We start from the raw sequence: 24,605 nt of genomic DNA, 5'->3' as shown, positions 1-24,605 counted from the left end.
CTTCCTCACTTTTTGCCTCCCAAATCACTTGTTAAGCACTCTCACACCCTGGGATGCCACTGATGGCCAAATGGGAAGTTGTTAATTTGTGCTTTGGGAGCATGGAGTTCTCAGGCTGTTAATGTCCAGAGCTTCGTAGATTTACGCTCTGTGCAATTGGCAGGGCAGTGAAATCTCCCAGCCGCCGTAGCATTTTATGAGACAAAGTTTCTTCTGAGGGTTTGAAATAGGCCAAGAGACGGAGGCCCCATTTTCATTTGGCAGAGAAAAGTAAGACTGATTCTGGCTACTCACTGTTCTCTCCTCTCCCTCCCGTCTTTGAACTTTAGAAAATATCTGTGATTGTGCATGATGGAAAGGCATAGAATGCAAGCAGAAGTTTCAGAATTAACTACACGTTTCTTTTTCCTCTTGATTGTTGTTGAATCTGGATTACACAGGCACAAAGCTTCAATCTGGCATAATGAGTTTGCCCTTTTGTTTCTGTGGCCAATTCAGCATGCCAGTTGTAACATAAAAATAAACAATGGTGTTGGGGGGTCACAATATCCAAAATATTGATTCTTCTGATACAAACATGTCTGTAATGGCAAGCCTGGAAAATGGGAAATCTCACGTCGGCTTCTAGAAGCCCTCTGAATTTGCACACTACAGCGCTCCTTCCTATCCAGTTTGGTAGGGATTCCACAGTCTAGTTTCTTGATGGAGAACCTATAGCACGCGTGCCGAAAGTGGCATAGCAGAGGCCTCTGCGGGCATGACAGCCGTTTCCCCAGCCCAGCTCCACTGCGCGCCTCCTGCCGGCCAGCTGGTCTTTGGGTCTCTGCCATGCATGCGCAAGATGTTAGGTGCATGCGGGGGATACAAGAGCGCATGTGTGGGGGAATGCGTGAATTGCATTTTAGGGCCTTGAGTGGGCCTCCCGCACCCCGTTTTGGCTTCCAGGTTGGTGCAGGAGGCCTTCCAGGGCCTACGTCCTATTTTGGCCATGGAAGGCTTCCTGCACCAACCTGGAAGCCACAGCAGGGTATGTGGGCACCCCTTGAGTCCCCCTGTACCCCGTTTTGGGCCTGGAAAGCCTCCTGCACCAACCTGAAAGCCAAAAATGGAGGGGGAGGGGTGCATGTGCGGGGGAGGGGCACGCAGGGTGTGTGTGTCATGCATGCATTTCATTATGGAAAAGTGGGCATGCACCCACTTTCGGCAGGCAATGACAAAAAGGTTAGCCATCACTGGTCTAGCTGTTTACTAGCAAATAGAAGAAAAATGTGAAAAAGTAAACAAATTTTCTTTTTGGTAACATGTCACAAGGAAGGTTATTATTACTTCTTGCTAGAATCAGATCATTATCTCTGATTAGAATTAAAACTGAACATTAAGAGGAATAAGATTGTAAAAATAAATCTCCCAATAGTTACAGTGGAGTATGAAATTTAATTTAAAAACCCGGAGTGATGCTAAAACTGCAAACAGAGTCTTAGGGGGAATCTGTCACAGAATGGAACAAAAAAGAAAACAGATCACAAAATTTAGGCGCCTATGCTGCATCAAACATATGACAACTAAACTTACATAGGGAAAATAAACATATAGTCTTTGAACGCTGGAACTGACAGCGGTAACAGTAAACTTAGGGATGGGGGCTTGTTTGCCACTTCTCTAAACTACCTCTGTAGTTTATAATCTTCTTTTAGATCCTGCTGTATCTCAAGATCAAGAGGAAATAAGGAAGGAGAATCTTTTTGGTGGTAGCCCTGTGACGAGTTTTTCCTTTAAGGACAGAGTTTCTTTCTAAGGATGTGTGTTGAAAGAAATGTCCATCTGGATTCAGTTCCAAATGGAAACATGGAGGCTGCTTGGAAGGATGGTATTTGGTGAAGCAGAACCACTAAGCATGTGTGATTCTGGGTAGCTGACCACATGGAGGAGAGAGAGTTATACCCTCTCTTGGGCCTTGCCTTTGAGCTTCCTGTTCCTGTGCAAGAAATTTATCCTATTGGTTTTCAGACCTCAAGGGGGCTATGCTGGGGACTTAGGTAACTGTAGGTAGTCTTTGTCCAAGGTTGGTTGACTCGTGCTGGGTGATGCAATGAAGGGGCTTTGGGCAACTCCTATTATGGCTGATAATCCTATTTTTGTTGGATCTTGGGTATTTGCTTATGAATAGACCTTTATCTCTTAAGTGCTGAGGTGCTGTGGGCTATTGAGGCGGGTGGGGGCTGCTTCCTGCCTCAAAAAAACCACATTTCTCCATTTCTCATCCAGGGAAATATAATATTCTGCCTTTTTAATATTTCCTAGAATATTTCATTCTTCTAGGAGAGGGATGGATGCTAACTTTCTACAGATAGTTAATTTTAGATGAGCTGTGACCCTCTTTTTGTGCCTTACTAAATATTTTGCACAATCAGATTTTCTCAACAGCCTTTGATCCTTGTTTTGTCAGGCTGACTGTGCTGTTCCAAGGGTTTTTTGTTGAAGTCCCTATCTCTTCCGAGAGGGGGCTAAACCCATTCATGAATTTAAGGCTTAGTACAATTGTATATCAGATGAGTTAGGTTTGTTAAATTGCCAGGATTCCTGGGTTTTCAATTTAATGCAGGAATTGGCTATGGCTAATCTAGAAAAAAGAAGGTCTAGGGGTAACAGAATATAACATTTCTTTATTGGCCAAGTGTGATTGGACACATACAAGGGATTTGTCTCTGGTGCATAAGCTCTCAGTGTACATTACAAGCAACAAGTGAATAATAGCAGTATTTCAGTATTTGAGGGGCTGTCACAAAGAAGAAGGAATCAATTTATTTTCCAAAGCACCAGAGGGCAGGACAAGAAACACTGGATGGAAATTAATCAAGGATAGACGCAACCTAGAATTAAGGAGAAACTGCCTAACAGTGAGAACAATTAACCAGTGGAACAGCTTGCCACCAGAAGTTGTGAGTGCTTTGTCACTGGAGGTTTTAAAGAAGAGACTGGTCAGCCACTTGTCTTAAATTGTATAGGGTCTCCTGCTTGAGCAGGGGGTTGGACTAGAAGACCTCCAAGGTCCCTTGCAGCTCTATTCTAATTGACTGATTGAGGTACTTTTCAGAGGTCCGAGCCCACTCTCTTAACCTGCTAAATGAGATCTTTAAGAATCCACATTTGGGGTTATTTTGGAGGGTAAGACTGAGGCATGACGTCTCCAGGCCTCACTTAGAACACCTTCTGAGTAATCAGCCGCAGAAGTGCCTTTGCTGAATAAATATTCTCCCGTTGAAGTGCGGCTCTTGAATTTTATTTTATCTTTTTTCCAGGACAGCAAGTGAGCACATGTTGGGAGGTGGCTGTCTGTCTTTAATCATAGCACCAAGCCTTTATAGGTTGTTTACAGTAATGTTTTGTATCTTGAGTGAATGCTTTACTAATTATGGTAATAAAAAAGGCAATAAAAGGCACGTTCCCGGTGGAGGAATATATTTGGAGGCCTTCCCTGGTTCACTTAGAAGCGGAGCCGTGATAGGAATTGCCCACCGGCTCACTCAGCGGTGGAAGAAATGAGCGAACTGCCATGGATCAAGGTGTGACGTGAGGAAGGGGGTGCTGTGATGGATTGGAAGGAAGGGGAGGGGGCAGAATTTGAACCCCTCCCTGAGTGGTGGTGCTTAAGGGAGAATGGGTTGGTTAAGATACAGCTAAGCAAGGAGGGAGGGGTTGGGGGGGCATTTGACCTGGTCCTTGTGCACAAAGGAGGATGTAATCTTAAGCACGAGCTTTGGTGTTTTGTTTTTCATTTTCATTTTAAAGATATAGGCAGTCTTCACCCTAAGACTACAATTGGGACCAGCGTTTCCATTGCTAAGTAATGGGATTGTTAAGTGAGCTGCACACTTTTTTGCCACTGTAGGAAGTTAGCATCCACCCTTCTCCTAGGAAAATGAGATATTTTAGGGAATATTAAAAGGACAGAATATTTCCCCTAAAAGGGAAGCAAAAACTCAGGCTTTGTCAATAGGCCATTAAGGCCTGAGCCAGTCAATTCTACATAACAAAGATTATCTACCTCCTTCAGGCAGAACCATAGTAGGAATTGCCCAAAGCCCTTTCATTACATCATCACTCAGCAAGAGTCAACCAAGCCTGGCACTCAAAACACAACCTACAAAGTTACCCCTGCATGGCCCCACCGGAGTCTGACAACCAATCAGAACACAAGCTCAAATTCAAAGCCCAACAGAGGGCATAAAACCCAGGCACTCCCAGCATCTCTGCCCTTTTTCTTTCGCCCAGGATCTTAAACCCTGTGATTCTGTCCACCATTAAACCATCTTTCCAAGCAGTCTCCATGCTTCCAGTGTCTTTCTTCCCACATGGAACTGAACCCAGATGGACATTTTTTGTAACACCACAGTTGTTAAGCCTGCATTTATTAGTGAATCGCATGCTCATGAAGCAAATCCGGCTTCTCCCATTAAGCAAAGCTGGTTTGGGATTTCTGTGGGGATGCTGCGATGGTTATAAGCACAAAGAACAGTTCTAAGTTACATTTTTCAGTGCCGTTGTAACTCCGAGTGATTTCTAAACGAATGGTTGTAAGTCAAGGACTGCCTGTACAGGTAGTGCTCAACTTACAACAGTTCATTTAGTGATGGTTCAAAGTTACAAAGGCACTGAAAAAAGTGACTTAGGACTGTTTTTCACATTTACAACCATTGTGGCATCCCCATGGTCACATGATCAAAATTCAGACACTTGGCAATTGACTCATATTTATGATGGTTGCAGTGTCCCAGAGTCATGTGATCACCTTTTGCGCCCTTCTGACAAGCGAAGTCAAAGGCGAGCCAGATTGACTTAACAACTGTGTTACTAACTTAACTGATTCACTGGCCAGCTGTGGCAAGAAAAGTCACAAAATGGGGCAAAATTCACTTAACAAATGTCTCACTTAGCACCAGAAAATCTAGGCTCAGTTGTGGTTGTAAGTCAAGGATTAACTACCTTTAGTGACATTGGGTCTTACACAGCTTTGCAAACACATCTATTTGTAGGATAGCCAAGGCCCTCTACTGCTTGGAAAGTGTGCGAGGCATTGCACAGTCCCTGAGAGGGTTTAGTGAGGACGTAAGCCCAATAAAGACAACCAATAATTTTTCCCTCAGGTAATTGCTGCCTGCATGGCAAACAGAAATTCAACAGGAGAAGGCTCTCCTGCTATGCAGAAACCTGCCTCCTATTGAATTTTTGGATGTTATGTGGATGTCGAACTTCTGGAATTTTTGTAGGAAAAAAATATTCAATTTCGTAATTGACAATCTGCCTGGCTTTGGAATAAAAGCATTTTTATCACAGCAAAATAATCACTGCACATGTTTGGCAATTCCTGGGTTGCCTGCATTGTTTTTGTGAATTTAGATTTTCCAATTAGGGCAAAGGAAATCTGGAACGTTCCATCATAGATTAAAATGTCTGAACCAAAATAATTTCCATAATTACATTATGATTTCCCCCCTTTCATTTCAGCAAGCGGTGCTTCCTAAGGCTGTAAGAAAAGCTGCATTATCACTACAAGTTGTAGAAAGGCAATATTAGAATGGGGTATTAGAAATGCTTTTGGACATTTCAGCAAAAGAATCAGCCTGGTAAGAAAAAATAAATAAAAGTTCTCCATAAAAACTGTATCAGAAGTTTGCCATGCTTTATTCATTTTCCTTAAGAATGTACAAATATTTTTCAGGCCAAGGTTTGCACCAGTCTCTGCTGCTGTGGTTAACAAGTTTGTTAACTATCTTAGGATCATTCTCCTTCTGAGGAAGTTTAATCAAGCTTACGGTCCAAATGCAATATTTGCATTCAAATTATGCTGAGAAAAACGAGTTGTTGTTTTGTCTGCACAGACTTGCTTTTTCCATAGTATAAAGAATGTTTACATGTTTATTTTGAGAGAAATTACAGCCAAAAGATGAATTAAGCTAGGACTCAGTTACTGTTGACATTTATACATAAACCAGTCCCTATTTAAGGTATGGATGTTGGAGAGCATCAAAAATAAACAGCAAAACTTAGAACGAGGTGTGGCTTAAGTTTAGCGAGAAAGTAGGTTTATTCATGAACAGGTCTTTTACCTTTCTTCATACCTGGTTTACCTTAGCATACATATATTGTCTATCTGTCTGTCTGTCTGTCGATCGATCAATCGATCCATCTATGCAAGGTCACAAGAGGTAGAGAGACCTGACCAATAGAATCACCAAGAATTGGAGACAACTGAATGGATAACATTATCATCTATAATCCATCAGTCTGCCTATCTGTTTGCCTATCTGTCTATTTATCTATCACGTTTCTGAACCGCCCATCTCCCTCAAAGAGAGAGGGAAATTTATATACATACATGCATACATCTCGGGAACTGATGCTTCTTTTCCTTCTGTGCCAGGTGGAGCAGCTCCAATGAACTCCTGGGAGGTTCCCATGAACTTTCTGGAAGAAGGTGGACTGGCTGAACGGTTTCTTCACATTGAGCGAGAGCAGATAGTCCGCCTGAACTCTCTCAGCTTCCTTGATCCTGTCCAGTATGTTTATAATCCTTTGGATTATGCCTGGGAGCCTCACCAGGACTATGTACGTAAATATTGCCATTCCCGGAAAGAGGTCCTCTTCCTTGGGATGAATCCAGGGCCTTTTGGAATGGCTCAGACTGGGGTAAGCAAACAACCAAGGCTGAGGCTGGGAGGGTAAGAGTCACAAAAATAGAACTGAATCTGCAACAAAAGACAGATTAGGATTGGGCATGTATACCATATGCCTTCAGTTTATACAGAATTCATCTAATGTACCCTAATATGTAAGCCACCTGCCTCTCCTTAAAAAAGCTCCTTAAGAAGAAAAGTCCATTGCCTTCCAAAGTGTCTCTTTCATTGTCCAATTGCTTGTATGGTAATATTTAAGTCTGTTTCCTCCCCTTGCAATTTCAATCGATGGATTCAAATTTTCCCTTCTGGGGCTACAGGAAATAAATTTGCTCCACTTTCTACAGGATATCAATTTAAATACTTTTGAAAATGACAATGGAAACCTTTAAAATTTCCTTCTTGAAGATACTAAAGGTAGCCAATTCTTTCAACTTTTCCTTAAGATCTTTTTACCTTTGTTTGTTTTCTCAATTTGTAATGTAAATGTAATGTACTCGTGTAAAGCATAGGTAGTTTGTCTGAATGAGCAGAAGGAAATGCCAGCAGGGAGGAAATAGAGGTTAAAAAAAAACACCTTGCTGGTACCCTTCTTTACAGTGATCTTTTCTTCCTTGAAGTTGGGTTAGATATCTGTAGTCCAAATCTTGGGATCTACCATTCTGTTTGAGTACTAGTCAAGTAAGCTCAGATGAGAAAGAGTTCCATGCACAGAGGTGCTTTTTCAAAGGCAACTGGATTTTGTTTTTCTTTGAAGATGTTTTGCTTCTCATCCAAGAAGCTTCTTCAGCTCTGACTGGATGGTGGGGAATGGAAAGATTTATACTCCTTGCAGACTGCTGGTTATTTGCATTCTTTTTAAGAGTCGTTGAGGCCACCTGGAGGTTTATCTGTGTCCTCAGGGTCACCTGAGTAGTGCAAATGGGTGTGGAGCCTTGGAACTGTTGAAAGGACAACATCATCTATCTCCAGCCTACAACACAGAGCTTAGAACAGTTCCAAGAAAGTTCCACACCTATTTGCACTACTAAGGTGACCCTGAGGACCAGTCATGTGCGGTGAGGTTTATGGCTGGTGAGGCAGTCTTCTCCCCTGACATCCCACTGTCTAAAGCGCTTTCTTTCTTTTGCCCACCTGAGTTCTGACAGGCAGGCGAAAGAAAGCGCCAGCCCACCGCTGGCTTTCTTTTGCCCGCCGCTATGTTGGACATAGCGGTGGGCAAAAGAAAGCCAGCGGTGGGCTGCTGCTTTCTTTCTTTTGCCCAGAGGTGGGCAGCTCAGGCAGGCTGCCACCTCCGGGCAAAAGAAAGAAAGCACCAGCGGGCAAAAGAAAGCCAGCGGTGGGCTGGCACTTTCTTTCTTTTGCCCAGAGGTGGCAGCCTGCCTGAGCTGCTCGCCTCTGGGCAAAAAAAAAGAAAGCGGCAGCCTGCCAGCAGAGGTGGGCAAAAGACCCGCCTCTGCTGGCGGGCTGCCGTGGACACAGGAAGAAAGCTGGCGGGCTGCTCTCCCTGCCTCTCCCCCCTTCCCTCTCTTCCCTCTCAAACAAACTTTCAAATTGAGAGAGAGTTTGTTTGAATGAAGAAACAAACACACGCATACACACACACACAAATTACTTATAAATTACATTAATTTTGAATTCCTCCCCCTCCCTCCGACCCACATACCTTTTCCAGCTGTTTCACAGAGGATTTCAACTCTGCTCTTGCCTGCCGTCATGAAAATGTAAAAATGTAAAAGGAAAAAGGCAAGAGCTGCTGAGGTCAGGCTGGGCTAGCTGCTGCCAGAGTCCCCAATGGATGACTCTGCTTAACTGTTTAAAAAAGCGTCTAAAAAGACGCCCTCTACAGGAGGAGGCAAGAGAACCATGTGCCTCATCTACATAAGGAATGTTTCGGCTTTTAACCCTTTCTTAACTCTGCTCGAGTAAAGATAGACTAAATGAAGCACATAGTTCTCCCGCCTCCTCTTGTAGAGGGCACTTTTTTAGAGGCTTTTTTAAACAGTTAAGCACTAAGCAGAGTCATCCACTGTGACTCTGGCAGCAACTACCTCAGCCCTTTTCCTTTTACATTTTTTTTTCTTTTCATGATGACAGTGGTGAGGCTCTGCCTCCTCTGCCTCCCCTGACTGCACGTCACTGCTGAGGACACAGATAAACCTCCAGGTGACCTCAACGACACTCTAAAAGGATGCAAATGACCAGCTGTCTACAAGGAGAATAAATCCTTCCATTCCCCACCATCCAGTCAGAGCTGAAGACGCTTCTTGGGTGAGAAGCGAAAAATCTTCAAAGAAAAACAATAAAGCCTAGTTACCTCTTGAAAAAGCACCTTTGGGACAACTATGACCTGAACGACTGAGAATCTCCATAGGTAATAGGCTAGTAGCTCCTACTAGCAGGAGCAAGTGGAGGAAAGTGAATGGTTGTGAGAGGGTCAAGTAGGGCTCTACTTTTTCTTCACGGTAGTCTCAGCTCTACTCTAATTCTCAGAGAAAATACTCCAAGTAGGTGTATATGTAGTAACACATTTCCCCCCCTGATATCTCATATATAAGCTATTTTGCTATTTTTTTCTGCAAAAGGTCTGTACCTCTCTGTATTTTTGGCTTGGTGGGTTTTTCTTGTCTCCCCAATTTTCTACGTGTGACATTTATCTTGTGTGCAGTATCTGCATTCAGTGTCTCCTCCCACTGTAGCCAGGTTAACACCTAGACAGATAATTTAGTTTCTGCTTTGATGCCATGCCAGAAAGGAAATGGGTAGGGAATTGATAATGCGGTGAAGTGCTTGCTGAGATTCTGTGATTTAAACATGAGAGGGTGTATGTGTAAATTGACTGATTATTCTCTGAATGACAGGGCGCAGAAACGATTGTCTGCAGCAATAGGAAGGGAAGAATGAAGAGCTTTGTGCTCTTTTTCATGGCTTAAAGGAGGCACACACCACCCTTGCTCTGAGCTACAGGCTTCGATAGGGATCGTGTAGACAGGCAGCGATCCAGTGTGGGGCATCACTCTTTCTCTAGGGCAGGGGGGGTCAAACTCAATTTCATTGAGGGCCACATCAGGGCCGTGGTTGACCTCGGTGGAGTGGGTGTGGCCAACTGGGTGGGTGTGGCCAACTGGGTGGGGATGGCCAGCTTCACACCACTCTGGCATGTTTCCTCTTCCCACTGGGTAGACTGGGCAGATGCCATGCTGTCCCAATTTTTCCTCTTCTCATTCGATAGATCGGGTCAAAGCAACGCTGGCCGGCCGGCTTCTTACAGCTTAGTGCCAAAGAAATGGCTTCTGATCTTCTTTACAAAGCAGTTATAAGTACAATTGTAAATGTACCCCTTATTCTATGGTTACAATGTAACTCTCTTCTTTTTTATAATCAACCCTATCTAGTCATTAAAACCATAAGATCCTGAGATTTTTTTTTCTGTTTTATCCAAAAAGTCCATCAGAAGTTTTCAGTCAGCAATAAATATAGATACTGTCTTTTCTCTTGAATGAAGTCAATTTAGCCATCTCAACAAGTTTTGTCATTTTCACCAACCATTTCTCCATTTGGCTAATGCTAGATCATTCCATCTTTGTGCATGTAATAATTGCACTGCAGTCATCATACGCAAAAATAAATTTCCATGATTTTTTTTTCCTATCCATCCCAAACGAAAAACCTCTGGTTTCAATTTTATATTAATGTTTTAAATACTCTGAATCAGAGTGTGTATTTGAATCTAAGTTTTTCCAATTATTTTTATACCTCCACCAAATATGATATAATGTCCCTGCTTGATGTTCACATTTCCAATAGAAACTTGAAGTGCCTTTATTCATTCTAGACAAATTCTCTTGTGACATAATACTAGTGGTATATCATTTTATAAAAAAAATCTCTTTAAGATTATAGAAGTGCACACTTCAGTCCTTTCAACCATATGTTTTCCTATCTTTCCATCTATATACTAAATGTAAATGTTGGTTAAAACGTTTTAGTCCATTTTTTTCTACTTGCTTTTCTATTTCAAATTTCATTGAAATACATTTAACAATTACATGTTCCTCATTTGTACATAAGCCTATTTCAAATTCAGTGTTACAAAATTCAAAACTATAAACTTTTTTGTCCACTTTAAAGTTTTCTAATAACTGTAGATAAGAAAACCATTAGCAACTGTATCCCTCTGCCACCAATTCTTCTCCTGATTTTATTTTATACCCCCCTTGACAAAATTCTAGTAACTCACAGTAAGTTAGCCGTTTATGTTGGCCTATTATTTTTCATCTATAAAATGTGTCTTGTGCTGAGAGCCACAAAAAATGTTTTACCTGAAGTTTGTATCTATCCCATATTCTCCATATAGCATATATCTAACAAGGATTTTTAACATCCACATTAACCTTGACTTTGTCGTACGACAAGTATCCATGCCACTCGAATCTCAGGTCATGTCCTTCTATTTCTCAGTAGCACCCACTCTTTCATCCAAACCAAACAGCAAGCTGCAAGATACAGTTTCAAGTCAAGTGGACCCAATCTTCCTTTTTCCTTTACATCTTCTAACACCTTATATTTAACTTGTGGGTTTTTCTGCCCTGCCACACATGTTTAGATAGATCCTTCTGCCACTGTTTAAATGGTACATCGGTTTTCAAAACAGTTATTTTCTGAAACAAGAATGCCATTCTAGGCAAGACGTTCATTTTTATCAGAGAAATTCTCCTCAGCAATAACAATTTTAGTTTTTGAGGATCTTAATGTTAAATGATCTTAACATTTTTCATTCCATAACATAATTGTTTTGAAACAACACAGTTCAATTTGTTATAGCGGTACCCAGATATTTTAATACAATACAATAGCAGAGTTGGAAAGGACCTTGGAGGTCTTCTAGTCCAACCCCCTGCCTAGGCAGGAAACCCTATACCGTTCCAGACAAATGGCTATCCAACATCTTCTTGAAGACTTCCAGTGTTGGGGCATTCACAACTTCTGGAGGCAAACCATTCCACTGATTAATTGTTCTGTCAGGAAATCTCTCCTCAGTTCTAAGTTGCTTCTCTCCTTGATTAGTTTCCACCCATTGTTTCTTGTTCTACCCGCAGATGCCTTGGAGAATAGCTCATTCCTCCTCTGAAGTCCAAGTAAACTATATCGATGACATTCCACTAATTTTGTCACTTTTTATTTTGTTCTCAATCATAAAATCTGTTTTATTCATCAGTTCTGTTTGATTTTCCATTTTCTTATTTTTGTTAAACATGTTTGTCTTGTAATCTTGAAACCTGTTATTACATCCAATTATTTGAATTTGAATTTAATTCCCTTTAAAGGGTCCTCCAAAACACATACCAAATCAGCTGCAAAAGTCAACTTATAGGTTTCTTTTTTAATCTTTACTTCCACATTCCTCTCATCTTATTTTATAACTGTTCCGTATTTCAAGAACCAAAATAAAGGAGAGAGGAGACATGACCCTGTCATATTTCTTTTTTATGATTTGTGTTTTCTGTATAGTGTAAATTGATTTTACCCATTTTATAAAATTCTCTCCAAAATTCATCCCTTGCAAATTTTGAACAAGAAAGCCCAATCCAGATTGTCAAAGGCTTTCTCTGCATCTAAGAAGACCAACAGCTTGTTTTTTTTATTATGTTACTCCAAATATTCCCAAATGTCCAACATATTTCTAAGATTGTCCTTTAACTTGTCTTTTTAGGTAAGGAGCCACATTGATCCTCAGGCATAAATTCTTGCAAAATTATTTTCCGTCTATCAATTAGAACCGCAACTTGCAGTCATTATTCAATAACAATAGTCTATCATTTCTTGTTAAAATCAGATCTTATCCCTCTTTAAGTATTAGTGCTATACTGGCGTCTTTCCAACTCTCTGGCATTTTTTGTCCCTGTAAGATTGTGTCATTATCTTTTATAAAGGTTGCTAAAGTTCATCCTCAAAACATTTATAATAAGAGCCTGATAAAAAATCTGGTCTTGCCACCTAACTTGGTTTAATCTTTCTTATAGCTTCAGAAGCTTCCCTTATACTGTAGTTATAGATCCATTCACGATCTCTCTGTATTCTTCTGTAACCCTCAGTAAATTTTGTTTCTTTAGATATTCATCTATTTTTTCCAGAGAGATATTATTTCTTTTATACAAGTTGAAATAATATTGCTGAAATATTTTGTACAGCATTTACCTAGTAGTGGGATTCAATTATTTTTACTACCGGTTCTGTGGGTACGACTTGGTGGGTGTGGGTTGGTGGCCGTGGCGGGGGAAGGATACTGCAAATTCCCCATTTCCTCCTGATCAGCTGGGACTCAGGAGGCAGAGAATAGATGGGGGCAGGGCCAGTCAGGGGTGGTATTTATCAGTTCTCTTAACTACTCAAAATTTCTGCTACTGGTTCTCCAGAACTGGTCAGAACCTGCTGAATACCACCTCTGGCATTTACCATATATTAATGCAATATCCATTAATGGGGTATCTCTATCTTGTAATTTCAATATTCCCTTTCCTTTCTTTGCTTTCCCTGTTTTGTTTGCAAACTCATTTTTTTTTCCTTTACACAATTCCTTTTTAATTTCCATTTCTCTTACAGTACTTTTATCCTTTCTTGCCTGTTAACTTCTTTGTATCTTTTTTATTTCTTTTCTATTTTCTTTTATTTCTTTCCTTTTCTTGCACTTTTAGCTTTCTCTTCAATTTCTTTCTTCTTCTTCCTTTATATTCATTTTGTCTTCATTTAAATTTATATATATATAAAGACCTTGGCTTTGCTATTTTTTTTCCATAACCCCCTCATTTTTAAAAGGAGACATATATATATCTTTGCTAGAAGTGGTAAAGATCTTTTCCAGCCAAACATTTTCTCAAATGCAAATTCCCCAGATCAAGTAACATCTGAATTTCAAATCAGATCAAATCCTTTATTACAGGTCAACGATCCAGGCTAAATAAAACTTAGTAAATAAAATGTACAAATTAGAGCTACAAGGCCGAACAAAACAGGCTACACAGTAAAGGATTTTACATTTGTGCTATTTTGCTGCCAGAAATATATGAGTTTTACCAGCTAAGAAAATGAATTGTGCAATAGCAGAGTTACTTTAGGGTCCTTGCTTGCTAGTAAGATTGCACCTGAAATTCTTCTGCCTGTTCCAGAAATGGAATTATAAGAGGTGTTAGGATCTCTTTGCGTATTTCTCAATTGAAATTACAATATAATAGAGTTCACCTTTCAAATCAAGCCATTATTACAATGGCAAAGCCTTCCCACACATGGAATTTTTAATATCTGATTTTGTGATTATAATTTCCCAGAGGTGCTGTGAACTTGTGTTAGCTCTTCTGTTATCAGAACTTTTGACTGTGGTGTTTAACTTATCATATATTCCTTAAGGACTCATAGTTCAACACCCCAAAACCCTGCATGTGTGCATTCAGTTTGAAGACAAGTACACACTCAGTGTATGCAGATAAGGGTATTTTGTATCACTGGGGACTGACCAATCCATCAATTTAGATTTCTTTCAGCTACAGATTTATTTTCCAAACTTTCATTTGTCTTGTGCTAATTCTATATCAGCTTGTAACCTTGTCTTTTAAGAAGTCCTCTCCAAATTCCTTTCGTGGTTTTAGGATTATTTATTGATGCATATATTTTCAGACGAATTGTGCAATGTTTTTTCCCCGTAGAATAATATTGAAAAAATATTTTGCAATAATACCTCATTTTTATGCACTGCATTGTTTTTGCATGGTTTACCTTTTTATTGGTAGGGAAATAAAATTCAGAGAAGAGCTGGTATTTCCAGATAACATTACAAAGTTTGCTTAGTTAAAAAAAGTATATTAGATGAGTTTACAATAAGATGTGAACCAAATAAATTTGTTTCCCATATATAGAACTCATTAGTTCTGGGATTCCCACCTTGACACTCCTTCACGCCAGTGTATCTAACAGAATTCTTGCCCCCCCCCAATATTTAAAAGGTTTCTCCCCCCACCTTCCTTTAAAAGTGTCCTTTTGGAGGCTGTCTTAAAAAATCCCTTTAGTTTTCTTGTCAAAGTTTTTCAGAAGTGGTTTGCCTTTGCTCTTTCCTAGGACTCAACAAAGGTGAGCAGCCCCAGGTTACTCAACTGGCTTTGTACCTAAGACAGGACTAGAATTCACCCTCTCCCAGTTTCTAACCTCATAACCACTACACCAGACGGGCCACCTAGATTAAAGGCTACCTTCATTTTAATTTAAAAAAGTAAAAGAACTTCTTGTTGGATAGCCATTTTTCTGAAACGGTGTAGGGTTTCCTGCCTAGGCATGGGGTTGGACTAGAATATCTCCAAGGTCCCTTCCAACCCTGCTTTTGTATTGTATTGTAACTTAGCATTCTGTAAGAGAAAACACAATCCAGAATGATTTCTAAGAATGCCCATGGTTTTCACATAGATTCACTGCTGGCCCGGACAAAGACTGGGAGTAAGTGAGGAGTTTATAGAAAAAGTCTGTGAAGAAGGTAAGTTGGAGAAAGAGTAGCAGTGAGCTACTCCACCCATTTGCCATTTGGCAAATCAGATGCCATAGCAGTTATTTTACGAATGAAAAAGTCCTCACAGGAGTATTTTTCAGAATATAAGACCTTCCCCCCACAAAAGAGGGTGAAAATTTGGGTGCGTCTTATACACTGAATGTAGCCCCACCCACCCACTGGCCCCAACCCTTTGGCCTCTGCCTCCCAGCAAAATGCCTCTTTGCAGCAAACAGAGAAAATGAGGCTTGCGAAGGTTGCAATAGGCTATAGCAGCAATGGAAAAACCTTTTTTGGCTCACGTGCCATAAGGGGGGGAGTGAAGGGGGGGAGTGCACTGGTGTGCGACACCCATAATGCAACGTGCGACCCCCCCCCCAGTGCTCATGCGTGCATGAGAGGCACTGCCCCCCATTTTTTGCATGCTTTTTTTGCCCTCCCCAGGCTCCAGACGCTTTATAGGAGCGTCCAGATGCTTTATAGGAGCCTGGGGAGGTCTTAAACCGGACCTTAAACCGGAAGTGACCTCCGCTTTGCTCATAGGGTCCTTTTTAGTCCTCTGGAGGCTTCAGGGAGCCTCCTGAAGGTCCTCGAAGCCTCCGGAGGGCTTAAACTGACCCTACTAGAAAACTGGAAGTCAGTTCCCGAACTTCCGGTTTTCCCTTAGGGCCGTTTTTTTGCACTCCAGAGCTTTCAGGGAAGCTCCTGAAGCCTCCGGAGAGCCTCGGGTGTGGGAAGGCTCTTTTCACCCTCTCCAGGGTCCTATAAAGCCTCTGACGCCTGGGGTGAGCAAAAAATACCTTTAAAAAAGGCTGAACTCAGCTGGCCAGCGCACGCATGCAACACCACACGTGTCCTGACAAACGGCTCCCTGTGCCACCTGTGGCACACATGCCATAGGTTCGCCATCCCGGGGCTATAGCAATCCCTGCAGCCTAAAACAACTGATAATTGGGAGGCTGGTGCTTAAACTGAAAGTGAAACTTGCTGTTTGCTCCACTAGGCAAATTCTTGCTGAAAGGAAGTAAGTCAATAACTAAAAATGCATATAGAATGTTCAAATTATTAGACTTATTTTTTAAAGGCTACTTTATTATTGTTCTAGACCGTTTAACAAAATGAAGAAGCTTTTTAAAATAAATGCTTGATCCAGTGCTATTCAGTGACGTGCAGTCAGGGGAGGCAGGGGAGGCAAGGCCTCACCACTGTCATCATGAAAAGAAAAAAAAAATTAAAAGGAAAAAGGCTGTGGTAGTTGCTGCCAGAGTCACAGTGGATGACTCTGCTTAGTGCTTAACTGTTTAAAAAAGCCTCTAAAAAGTGCCCTCTACAAGAGGAAGCGGGAGAACTATGTGCCTCATTTAGTCTATCTTTACTCGAGCAGAGTTAAGAAAGGGTTAAAAGCCGAAAAATTCCTTATGTAGATGAGCCACTTGGTTCTCTCGCCTCCTCCTGTAGAGGGCACTTTTTTTACAGGCTTTTTTAAACAGTTAAGCAGAGTCATCCATTGGAGACTCTGGCAGCAGCTAGCCCAGCCTGACCTCAGCAGCTCTTGCCTTTTTCCTTTTACATTTTTACATTTTCATGATGGCAGGCAAGAGCAGAGTTGAAATCCTCTGTGAAACAGCTTGAAAAGGTATGTGGGTCAGAGGGAGGGGGAGGAATTCAAAATAATGTAATTTGTAGGTAATTGTATTATTTTAAGTAATTTGTGTATGTGTGTGTGTGTGTGTTTGTGTTTTACCCGCCTCTGCTGGCGCGCGGGCTGGCACTTTTTTTTTATGTTGGACATATCGGCAGGGCTTTTGGACATAGTGGCAGGGCAGCTTTTGCCTCTAGCGACAGGGCGGCAGGTGGGCTTTGGTTCCATCCAGCATTGATTCTTTGAAGCTTTCCATAGGTCCTCTCTGCTTTTAAACTCTTCCGTTGGTCTAAGGAATTTTTCCTCTATGACGGACACAGCGCCGGGGCATCCAAAAGCGTCTATGGTGGACACAGCACTGGGGCTTTTGGATGTCCAAAAGCCCCGGCGCTGTGTCCGTCATTAGAGGCGGAATGCGTCCCACCTCTATGGCGGACATAGCGTCGGAGCTGCCAAAAGCCTCTTTCTTGGAAGCAGTTGCCTGCTGTCAAGAAAGAGGCTTTTGGCCGCTCTGGCGCTATGTCTGCCATAGAGGCGGGACGCATCCTGCCTGTAATTGCGGTCATAGCGCCAGGGCTTTTGGACATCCAAAAGCCCTGCTGCTGTGTCCACCATAGAGGCATCCCACATCTATTGTGGACACAGCGGCGGGGCGTCTGAAAGGAGCGGAGGGTGAGTGAGGCTCCCGCCGGGCGCCGCTAAGCCAGGAGCGCTGCTGCACGGCTGCTGGGCTCGCTCCTTATGCGGGCGGCGGCATCTGCACTCTGCTCGGGCCGGGCAGCCACAATGTTGAAGGTACAGCTGAGCCCCCATGGGGAAGCGGGCGAGGGGGTGCCGCTGGGCTTCACCTGCCGCCTGCAGGACATCAGCAGCTTTGGGCCAGGGGGCGCCCGCAAGCGCGCCCCCAAACTGGCCCAGATCGGACGCAGCAAGTGCGGTAAGAGGCGGGGAAGGAAGGAGGGTGGAGGAGATGACCTCTCCCCCCCCAACGGCCCCTCTGCAACTTTGCCAGCAGGGCGGGGGACTTGCGACTGCCCCCCTCCTCTCCTCCTGTGGACGCCTCTATGTCGGACACAGCAGTGGGGCGTCCGAATGCCCTGCCGCTGTGTCCGACATAGGGCATCTTTTGCCCGCTTGCCTCACCAGCCATAAACCTCACCGCACGTCACTGGTGCTATTGTATCTTCTTTTAAATAGCAAAGAATAACTATATTTCCAGAAAGCATATCAATTTTAACAGCATCTGTCCAAGTGTCGTCTGAAATGTAACACTACAAACAGTGTATATTGTCTACACTGTTTGCTGTTTGTTGCAAGGAGGCAAATTGCTGGAAGGCAGAAGCAGATTCTCTCCTTGTTTTCCTGCCCAAAAGTTAGGTGCGTCTTATACTTCGGAGCATCTTATACTCTGAAAAATACAGTAAAATCTGAAATGAGTTCCACTGGCCCCCAAAGGTTTGGACCCTTTGGTGTTGAACTGCAGATCCAACTCTGCAGGCTGATAGGCTGCTGTTTCCAGGGGCTCAGACACAGAAGATTCTCAGCCTTGCTTGTAGCTGCCAATGATAAAACCTTAAGGCCTTCCTTAGAATTCCCACATTGTTTAGGGGAAGTCATGACAGATAAATTGGTATGAGTCCAATATAAATGCTGGAGCATAGATATTCTTTGGCTAGCATCCTAGTACATGTCATCTTTAATTATATGTGAGAAAGGTTATGGAGACGAGGAGTCTTGTGTTACAGGAACCTTTGGAGGCTCTGTGCATTGTAGGCATAGAAACATGCAATGTCTCCTCTCCATAGGCGCCTATTTCGGTTTTAATGATCATTTAGAAAAGTATACGGCTCACTTTCAACAACAGCACGTTCTCCATGCAGTCTGCAAAACCTAAAATATAAGAACAGAAATAGTTCTTGCTGCGAAACAGCCAATCCAACCTCACAGCAACAGAGGAAATTTAAGCCAAAAGGGAACAAGATTGTAAAGGCCTAGGAGAATGCTGAAAGGTTAATGGTAGACATTAAATGGGGCTTCCTGGAAGAGGACTTTGAAAGGTGGGGCACTCCACTGAAAAATGGCTGCTCTTCCAGTCCCCACCAGGCTCCCTGTGGATGATGGGGGCCCTGAGAGAAGAGCTTCAGTGAAACCATTATCCCTGGATCAAAGTCGGAGGGAGCAGAAACATTAATGTACAACCACATCAATAACACATTAAGCCTATTGTCTCCATGCTAATTGAGACCTAGGAGCTTCTCCTGAGACATAATAATAGTTGGGGCTCAAAGAGGTAGAACCATTTGCTAATGCTTCAGAGAGGCATGGAGAGGGCATTCTCTCAACTTTGCCTAGGATTCCTGTCTTTCTATTATTTATTATTTCATTATAAACTTTTTTTTTTTAAAAAAATGAATGTTGCGTAGTTTGTTGCATCAAAGCGCAAAAAAACGCAAGTGAAAAAAAGCACCACTCTGCTATAGAACTGAGATCCTTGGTGGGTATATTTGTCCTTTTGCAACATAGGACATGCCCTCCTCAAGTTGGATGCATAGAGTTTCCCAAAAAGGCTTCCTGGTTTGGTTTGGTTTAGCAAGCACCACTCTAGAGCCTTAATTAGCTCTGTGGAATCTGAGTTGCTCAGCCAAACAGAGCCGCTAGTCAGAGCTCAGCAATTTTATCAGTTCCAACAAACCTCTACAGCTGCTGTTTTTTCAAACTGCTCAAGAAAGAGATAGGGGAGTCCACTAGACATGGTCCACTTTTCTATTGCTCCTGGGCCATCCTTGTAGACCCAAACTGAGAAATGTAAATGCAAGACAATATGCTGATGTTCACAGTATGCAGAGGTCTTTTGATTTAGATAGGAAGGTCCTGACTAAAGTTGTTGTTAGTCGCAAAGTTGTGTCCGACCCATCGTAATCCCATGGACAACGTTCCTCCAGGCCTTCCTGTCCTCTACCATCCCCTGGAATCCATTTAAGCTCACGCTTACTGCTTCGGTGACTCCATCCAGCCACCTCATTCTCTGTCGTCCCCTTCTTTCGCCCTCAGTCTTTCCCAGTATTAGACTCATCTCCAGTGAGTCCTTCCTTCTCTTTAGGTGGCCAAAGTACTTGAGTTTCATCTTTAGGATCTGGCTTTCTGAAGCCTTACCCAAACTGGTGAACTACAAGTGTGTTAGGACAGCAGCTGTTGGAATACCCACACATACAATGTCTTCGAGATGTTTAAATAGAAAACAGCACCCAAAAGGGTAAAGAAATGAAAAATCGAACATTGTGTGCAATGTTGAGAAATGATAGTCACACCTGTTTAGCATGTTACCTGAGCTATTGTATTTATTAAGCTGTTTTTGAAGCGTGGGATAGGTAAAATGCGTTCCTCAATAGTCTTCTGTCTTGGAGCTTCAGGCTCCTAGTCCTCTTTCCCCATCTTCCTTCCTTCCTTCCTTCCTTCCTTCCTTCCTTCCTTCCTTCCTTCCTTCCTTCCCTCCCTCCCTCCCTCCCTCCCTCCCTCCCTCCCTCCTTCCCTCCTTCTCTCTCTCTCTCTCTCTCTCTCTCTCTTTCTTTCTTTCTTTCTCTCACTCACATTTTCCTATTTTTAATGGGTTCAAAGCAACCCATAGGGAATTCCAGGCTATCTCTCATCTTTACTGGCCTGCATTGAGACTTGTTTAATTTCAGCATAGTTGTGGCACCACATTCTTTCTTGGCATGTGAGTTGCCCAAACTATTCCCTGAAGTCATACTGAGGAGCTAAATAAGGGAGAATAGAATGGTGTCCTGATGGAGGAATCTCTCCCTACTGGAGGGTTTAATATTTTGAGAGGAAAATGTGTTTGTAATGTGTTCCCCCCCCCCTTTCCATTTTAAGGAGGATGATTTTTTTCCAACTTTGGGGTTAAGTGTCTACTGCCGATGCCTCGAAGCAAATGCAGACCTCCACTTCATGCCCACACTAAGAAACCTTTCTCATAACAGCACTTATTTCTCCTTCCAGGTGCCCTTTGGAGCAGTGCAGCTGGTTCGAGACTGGCTGCAGATAACCGGACAGGTGTTTCGGCCAGCCTGTGAACACCCAAAGAGGCCCATCCGTGGCTTGGAGTGCCCCCATACGGAGGTGAGCGGAGCCCGTTTCTGGGGCTTCTTCCGCTCGGTGTGCACCGAGCCTGAAAAGTTCTTCCAACGTTGCTTTGTACACAACCATTGCCCGCTGCTCTTTGTCAGTCAAAGCGGGCGCAATCTGACACCGGCTGACCTGCCAGCTGCTCAGCGTGAACAGCTTCTTCAGATCTGTGATGATGCCCTGTGTGAAGCTGTGAAATTATTGGGTGTCACGACAGTCATTGGGGTCGGACGCTTTGCTGAACAGCGTGCCCACAAGGCTCTGTCAGCCGCTGGTATCCCAGTACGGGTAGAGGGGGTAATGCACCCATCCCCTCGCAATCCCAAAGCTAACAAAGGCTGGGATGCCATCATCCGAGCGAAACTGGAAGAACTGGGCTTGATGGCTCTCATCGCGGACTAACCTGAGCATTCCATGTTCAAGAAAGCAAAGAGCTTTTGCTTTGGTTCTCATGGCTTCTGGATAACGTCGGAAGCATTAATTCTTCTACTGGACTGATTAGAAGAATCGTCTAGCCTTAGGTCTATATACACTTTTACTTTCACTACTCTTATTTACCTTCCTGAGGTTAATCCATCATTTAGAGATTGGCCAGATTTTTTTTTATAAAGGACAAGGCCACAATATATTGTCCTTGGTGCTAACACTTATTTAGGTGGCTTTAGTCTGTTGGCTACCAGTGTCTTGGTATGCTTCACAGTCGGTATTCATGTTGCAGTTTTGTGCAACAATATTCCTGTTGAGATTTTGCTTTTATCTTTGTCCTTTGGGGGTGATGTGGCTCCTTAACACTACTTATGTTGATGGGCTACCAGTTGAGTTAGCCCAGTATTGTCTACTCCCATCTATAGCCCTTTAAAGCCTAGATAGGCTTAGTTTTTTATATGTAGAGCGGGTGCTCTGACCCAGAGCCAAATTGTGAATCAAGAGGGAGATGTGGGAACTGCCTCCTCGTAATTACTCTTAATGCTGCTGTAATTCACATTTGCATATCAGAAGCTAAGTTCTAGAACACTAGAAAAATTATAAGTAGAAGTAGGAAGAATGAGGTTTGTGGTTCTGTATGTTCCCGCATTACTGTACTCTTTAAGACGAGCAGTTCACATCTTGTTGCTTTCTACTTCTTGATCAATAGATTTTTGGGAAAGGAACAAAGAAGGGGAAAGGGTAGGGGAAGATGCTCCCCTCCTTCTCTTCAGTTCTTAGTTTTGTTTTGTTCTTAATTAAAAATAGCAGTTAGCTACTCTTGGCCAACTGCTGAGTAAGAAGCAGCAGCAGCATTTCTGAAAATACTTGTTCAGGAATTTGAAGGAAAAATGCAGGTGTATTCCACATAGACCAGATTTCCCTGCAGTCTTCCCAACTGCCTGCTATATCCTGGGGGGGGGGGGGGGGGGACGGGACAAATTTGTAGAAACACTCCTTTATTGGTGCTGTAACTAAGTAAGCTTGGATTAAACACTGTCTGAATGTGGGTTTTTTGGTGCTGTCCGAATTTGGTTGTTTTCTTGCAGATGTTTCATTGCCTAATTACCCTACTAGGTAACATGATTGGTGCACTGACGATGTTACCTAGTTGGGTAATTGGGTAATGAAATATTTGCAAAAAAAACATCCAAGCTCAGAAAGTACCAAGGATGCCACAGTTCAACCTTGAGCTACAAATATTATCTTCTATTGATAGTGCCCCAATGTGGCTACTGTTCTTTTGGGGTGTAGCCCCCACCACTGAAGTCCAACAAAATGGATGTGTTGAGCATGTGGGGGGGGGATTTGGTCATCACAGAGCTGAACTTGGTTCAGAAGCAATCCACCTCTGCCACTTGGCCTATATTTCTAGTGCTATCCTATGCAAGTTGTATCAAGTTGTATCAAGCTTGACTTCCGGTTTTCTTTGTAATAATGCAGAAGTGATTTGTCTTCGTTTTCTTCCAGGATTAAAAAAATAAATCCTAGCCGTACATCCTTTGATTTTCATGTCGTCTCTTAGCCAGCTACCATATTTTTCGGAGTATAAGACGCACCGGAGTATAAGACGCACCAAGATTTTGAAGAGGTAAATTTAAAAAAAAAAAATTTTTTTTTGCACTCTGCAGGCCTCCCAAACCTCTGCACGCCTCATTTTTTTTCTGAAAAACAGGGCAGGCAGAGAGTTTGAGAGGCCTGGAAAGTATTCCTGGGGACTGGGGGGGAGGGGGCAAAAATGACCCATTTTTCGTGGAAACGGGCCCGTTTTTTTTGCCAAAAGCAGGGCATGCATAGCCTTTAGGAGGCCTGGGGATGGGTGTGGGCAAAAACGAGCAAAAAAGGGCCTGTTCTTTTTGAAAAAGTGTTCCTTTTTTGCAAAAAACAGGGCATGCATAGGCTTTGGGAGGCTTGTAGAGTGCTCCTGAGGGGTGAGGGGTGGGGGCAAAAACAAGCAAAAAACGGCGCATTTTTTGCTTGTGTTTGCCCTTCCCAGCTCCCAGGAACACTTTGCAGGCCTCCCAAACCCTCTGCACGTCCATTTTTGTGAAGGGGGCAGAGTTTTGCAAGGCCAAAAATGCCGTATTCCTTATATACACCCAGATTTTCATCCTCTTTTTGGGGGGAAAAGGTGTGTCTTATACTCTGAAAAATACAGTACTAATTTAGTCCAGCCGTATTTAGGTTTATTTGGTTCTTATTCAATGAGACAGGTTTACTAGGTATTGCTACCTGCCGTGACTTTAGGAGTTTATTATTTATAAGCTGGGCATATCCTGCAACACAGCAATCCATCTTTGGCTTTGAGGAACCATATTAATAGATAGCAATGCATTGTTTTATGCCAGTCCGGAACATTTAAAGTGACGGTACATTATTTTTGAGCCCTTTTGCTTTAATAGCCTCCAAGCCAAAAATACGATGATAGCGCTCTCACATAGCCAGTAGGATAGATTACAGCATTTGTTATTCTGCTGATTGGAGAAGCGAGCGATGGAGTGTATGTATCGTGAACGAAAGGATCCCAATTTAATTTGGAGCATGTCCATGTTAGCCAGACTGGATGCACTCCGGTAGCAGCAGGGCCACCTGCTGAAAATCTGGATCACATTTAAAGCAGATTAGGAAGAGGATATTCTTAATTGAAAAAAGGAATACTGGTGGGATGAAATAATATATCGCCCGTGCCTCAGATGAACACAAATACAGATAGTCCTCGACTTATGACCACAATTCAGCCCAAAATTTCTGTTGCCGAATGAGATAGTTGTTAAGTGAGTTTTGTCCCATTTTTACGACCTTTCTTGACACAGTTGTTAAGTGAATCACTGCAGCGAGGAAATTAGTGACACGGTGGTTAAGTGAATCTGGCTTCCCTATTGACTTTGCTTCTTAGAAGGTCTCTAAAGGTGACAGCAGGACCCCTGGACACTACAACCGTCATAAATATGGACCAGTTGCAAAGAGGCTAAATGTTGATCATATGACCACTAGGATGCTGCAACAGTCGTAAGTGTGTAAAACAGCCATAAGTCACTTTTTTCAGTGCCAATGTAACTTCGAACGGTCACTAAATGAACTGTTGTAAGTCGGGGACTACCTGCATTTACATTGAACTCAACTGGACAAAAATTATTGGAGAAACTCTGGGATGCCTTTTGCTTCCTTT

At 42.7% G+C, this 24,605-nt stretch overlaps 1 protein-coding gene across 3 annotated transcripts in view; it reads left to right on the top strand.

The window, feature by feature from the left end:
- Positions 1-22,347, top strand: part of SMUG1 (single-strand-selective monofunctional uracil-DNA glycosylase 1) — a 28,308-nt gene extending 5,961 nt beyond the window's left edge. The window contains exons 2-4 of one of the 3 annotated variants that reach the window (XM_032211378.1): positions 5,506-5,624; positions 6,422-6,687; positions 20,846-22,347. In XM_032211378.1, coding sequence (XP_032067269.1) covers positions 6,436-6,687; positions 20,846-21,373 — 780 coding nt within the window. In that variant the 5' untranslated portion in view covers positions 5,506-5,624; positions 6,422-6,435 and the 3' untranslated portion in view covers positions 21,374-22,347. Of the gene's footprint in view, positions 1-4,909; positions 5,625-6,421; positions 6,688-20,845 lie in introns of those variants that run through there. The other 2 variants (XM_032211377.1, XM_032211379.1) reach the window with 2 other exon arrangements.
- The last annotated feature ends 2,258 nt before the right edge of the window (positions 22,348-24,605 follow it).

This window comes from Thamnophis elegans, chromosome 2 (genome assembly GCF_009769535.1).
Source record: "Thamnophis elegans isolate rThaEle1 chromosome 2, rThaEle1.pri, whole genome shotgun sequence".
NCBI lineage: Eukaryota > Metazoa > Chordata > Lepidosauria > Squamata > Colubridae > Thamnophis > Thamnophis elegans.
This window is presented reverse-complemented; position numbering and strand designations above follow the sequence as displayed.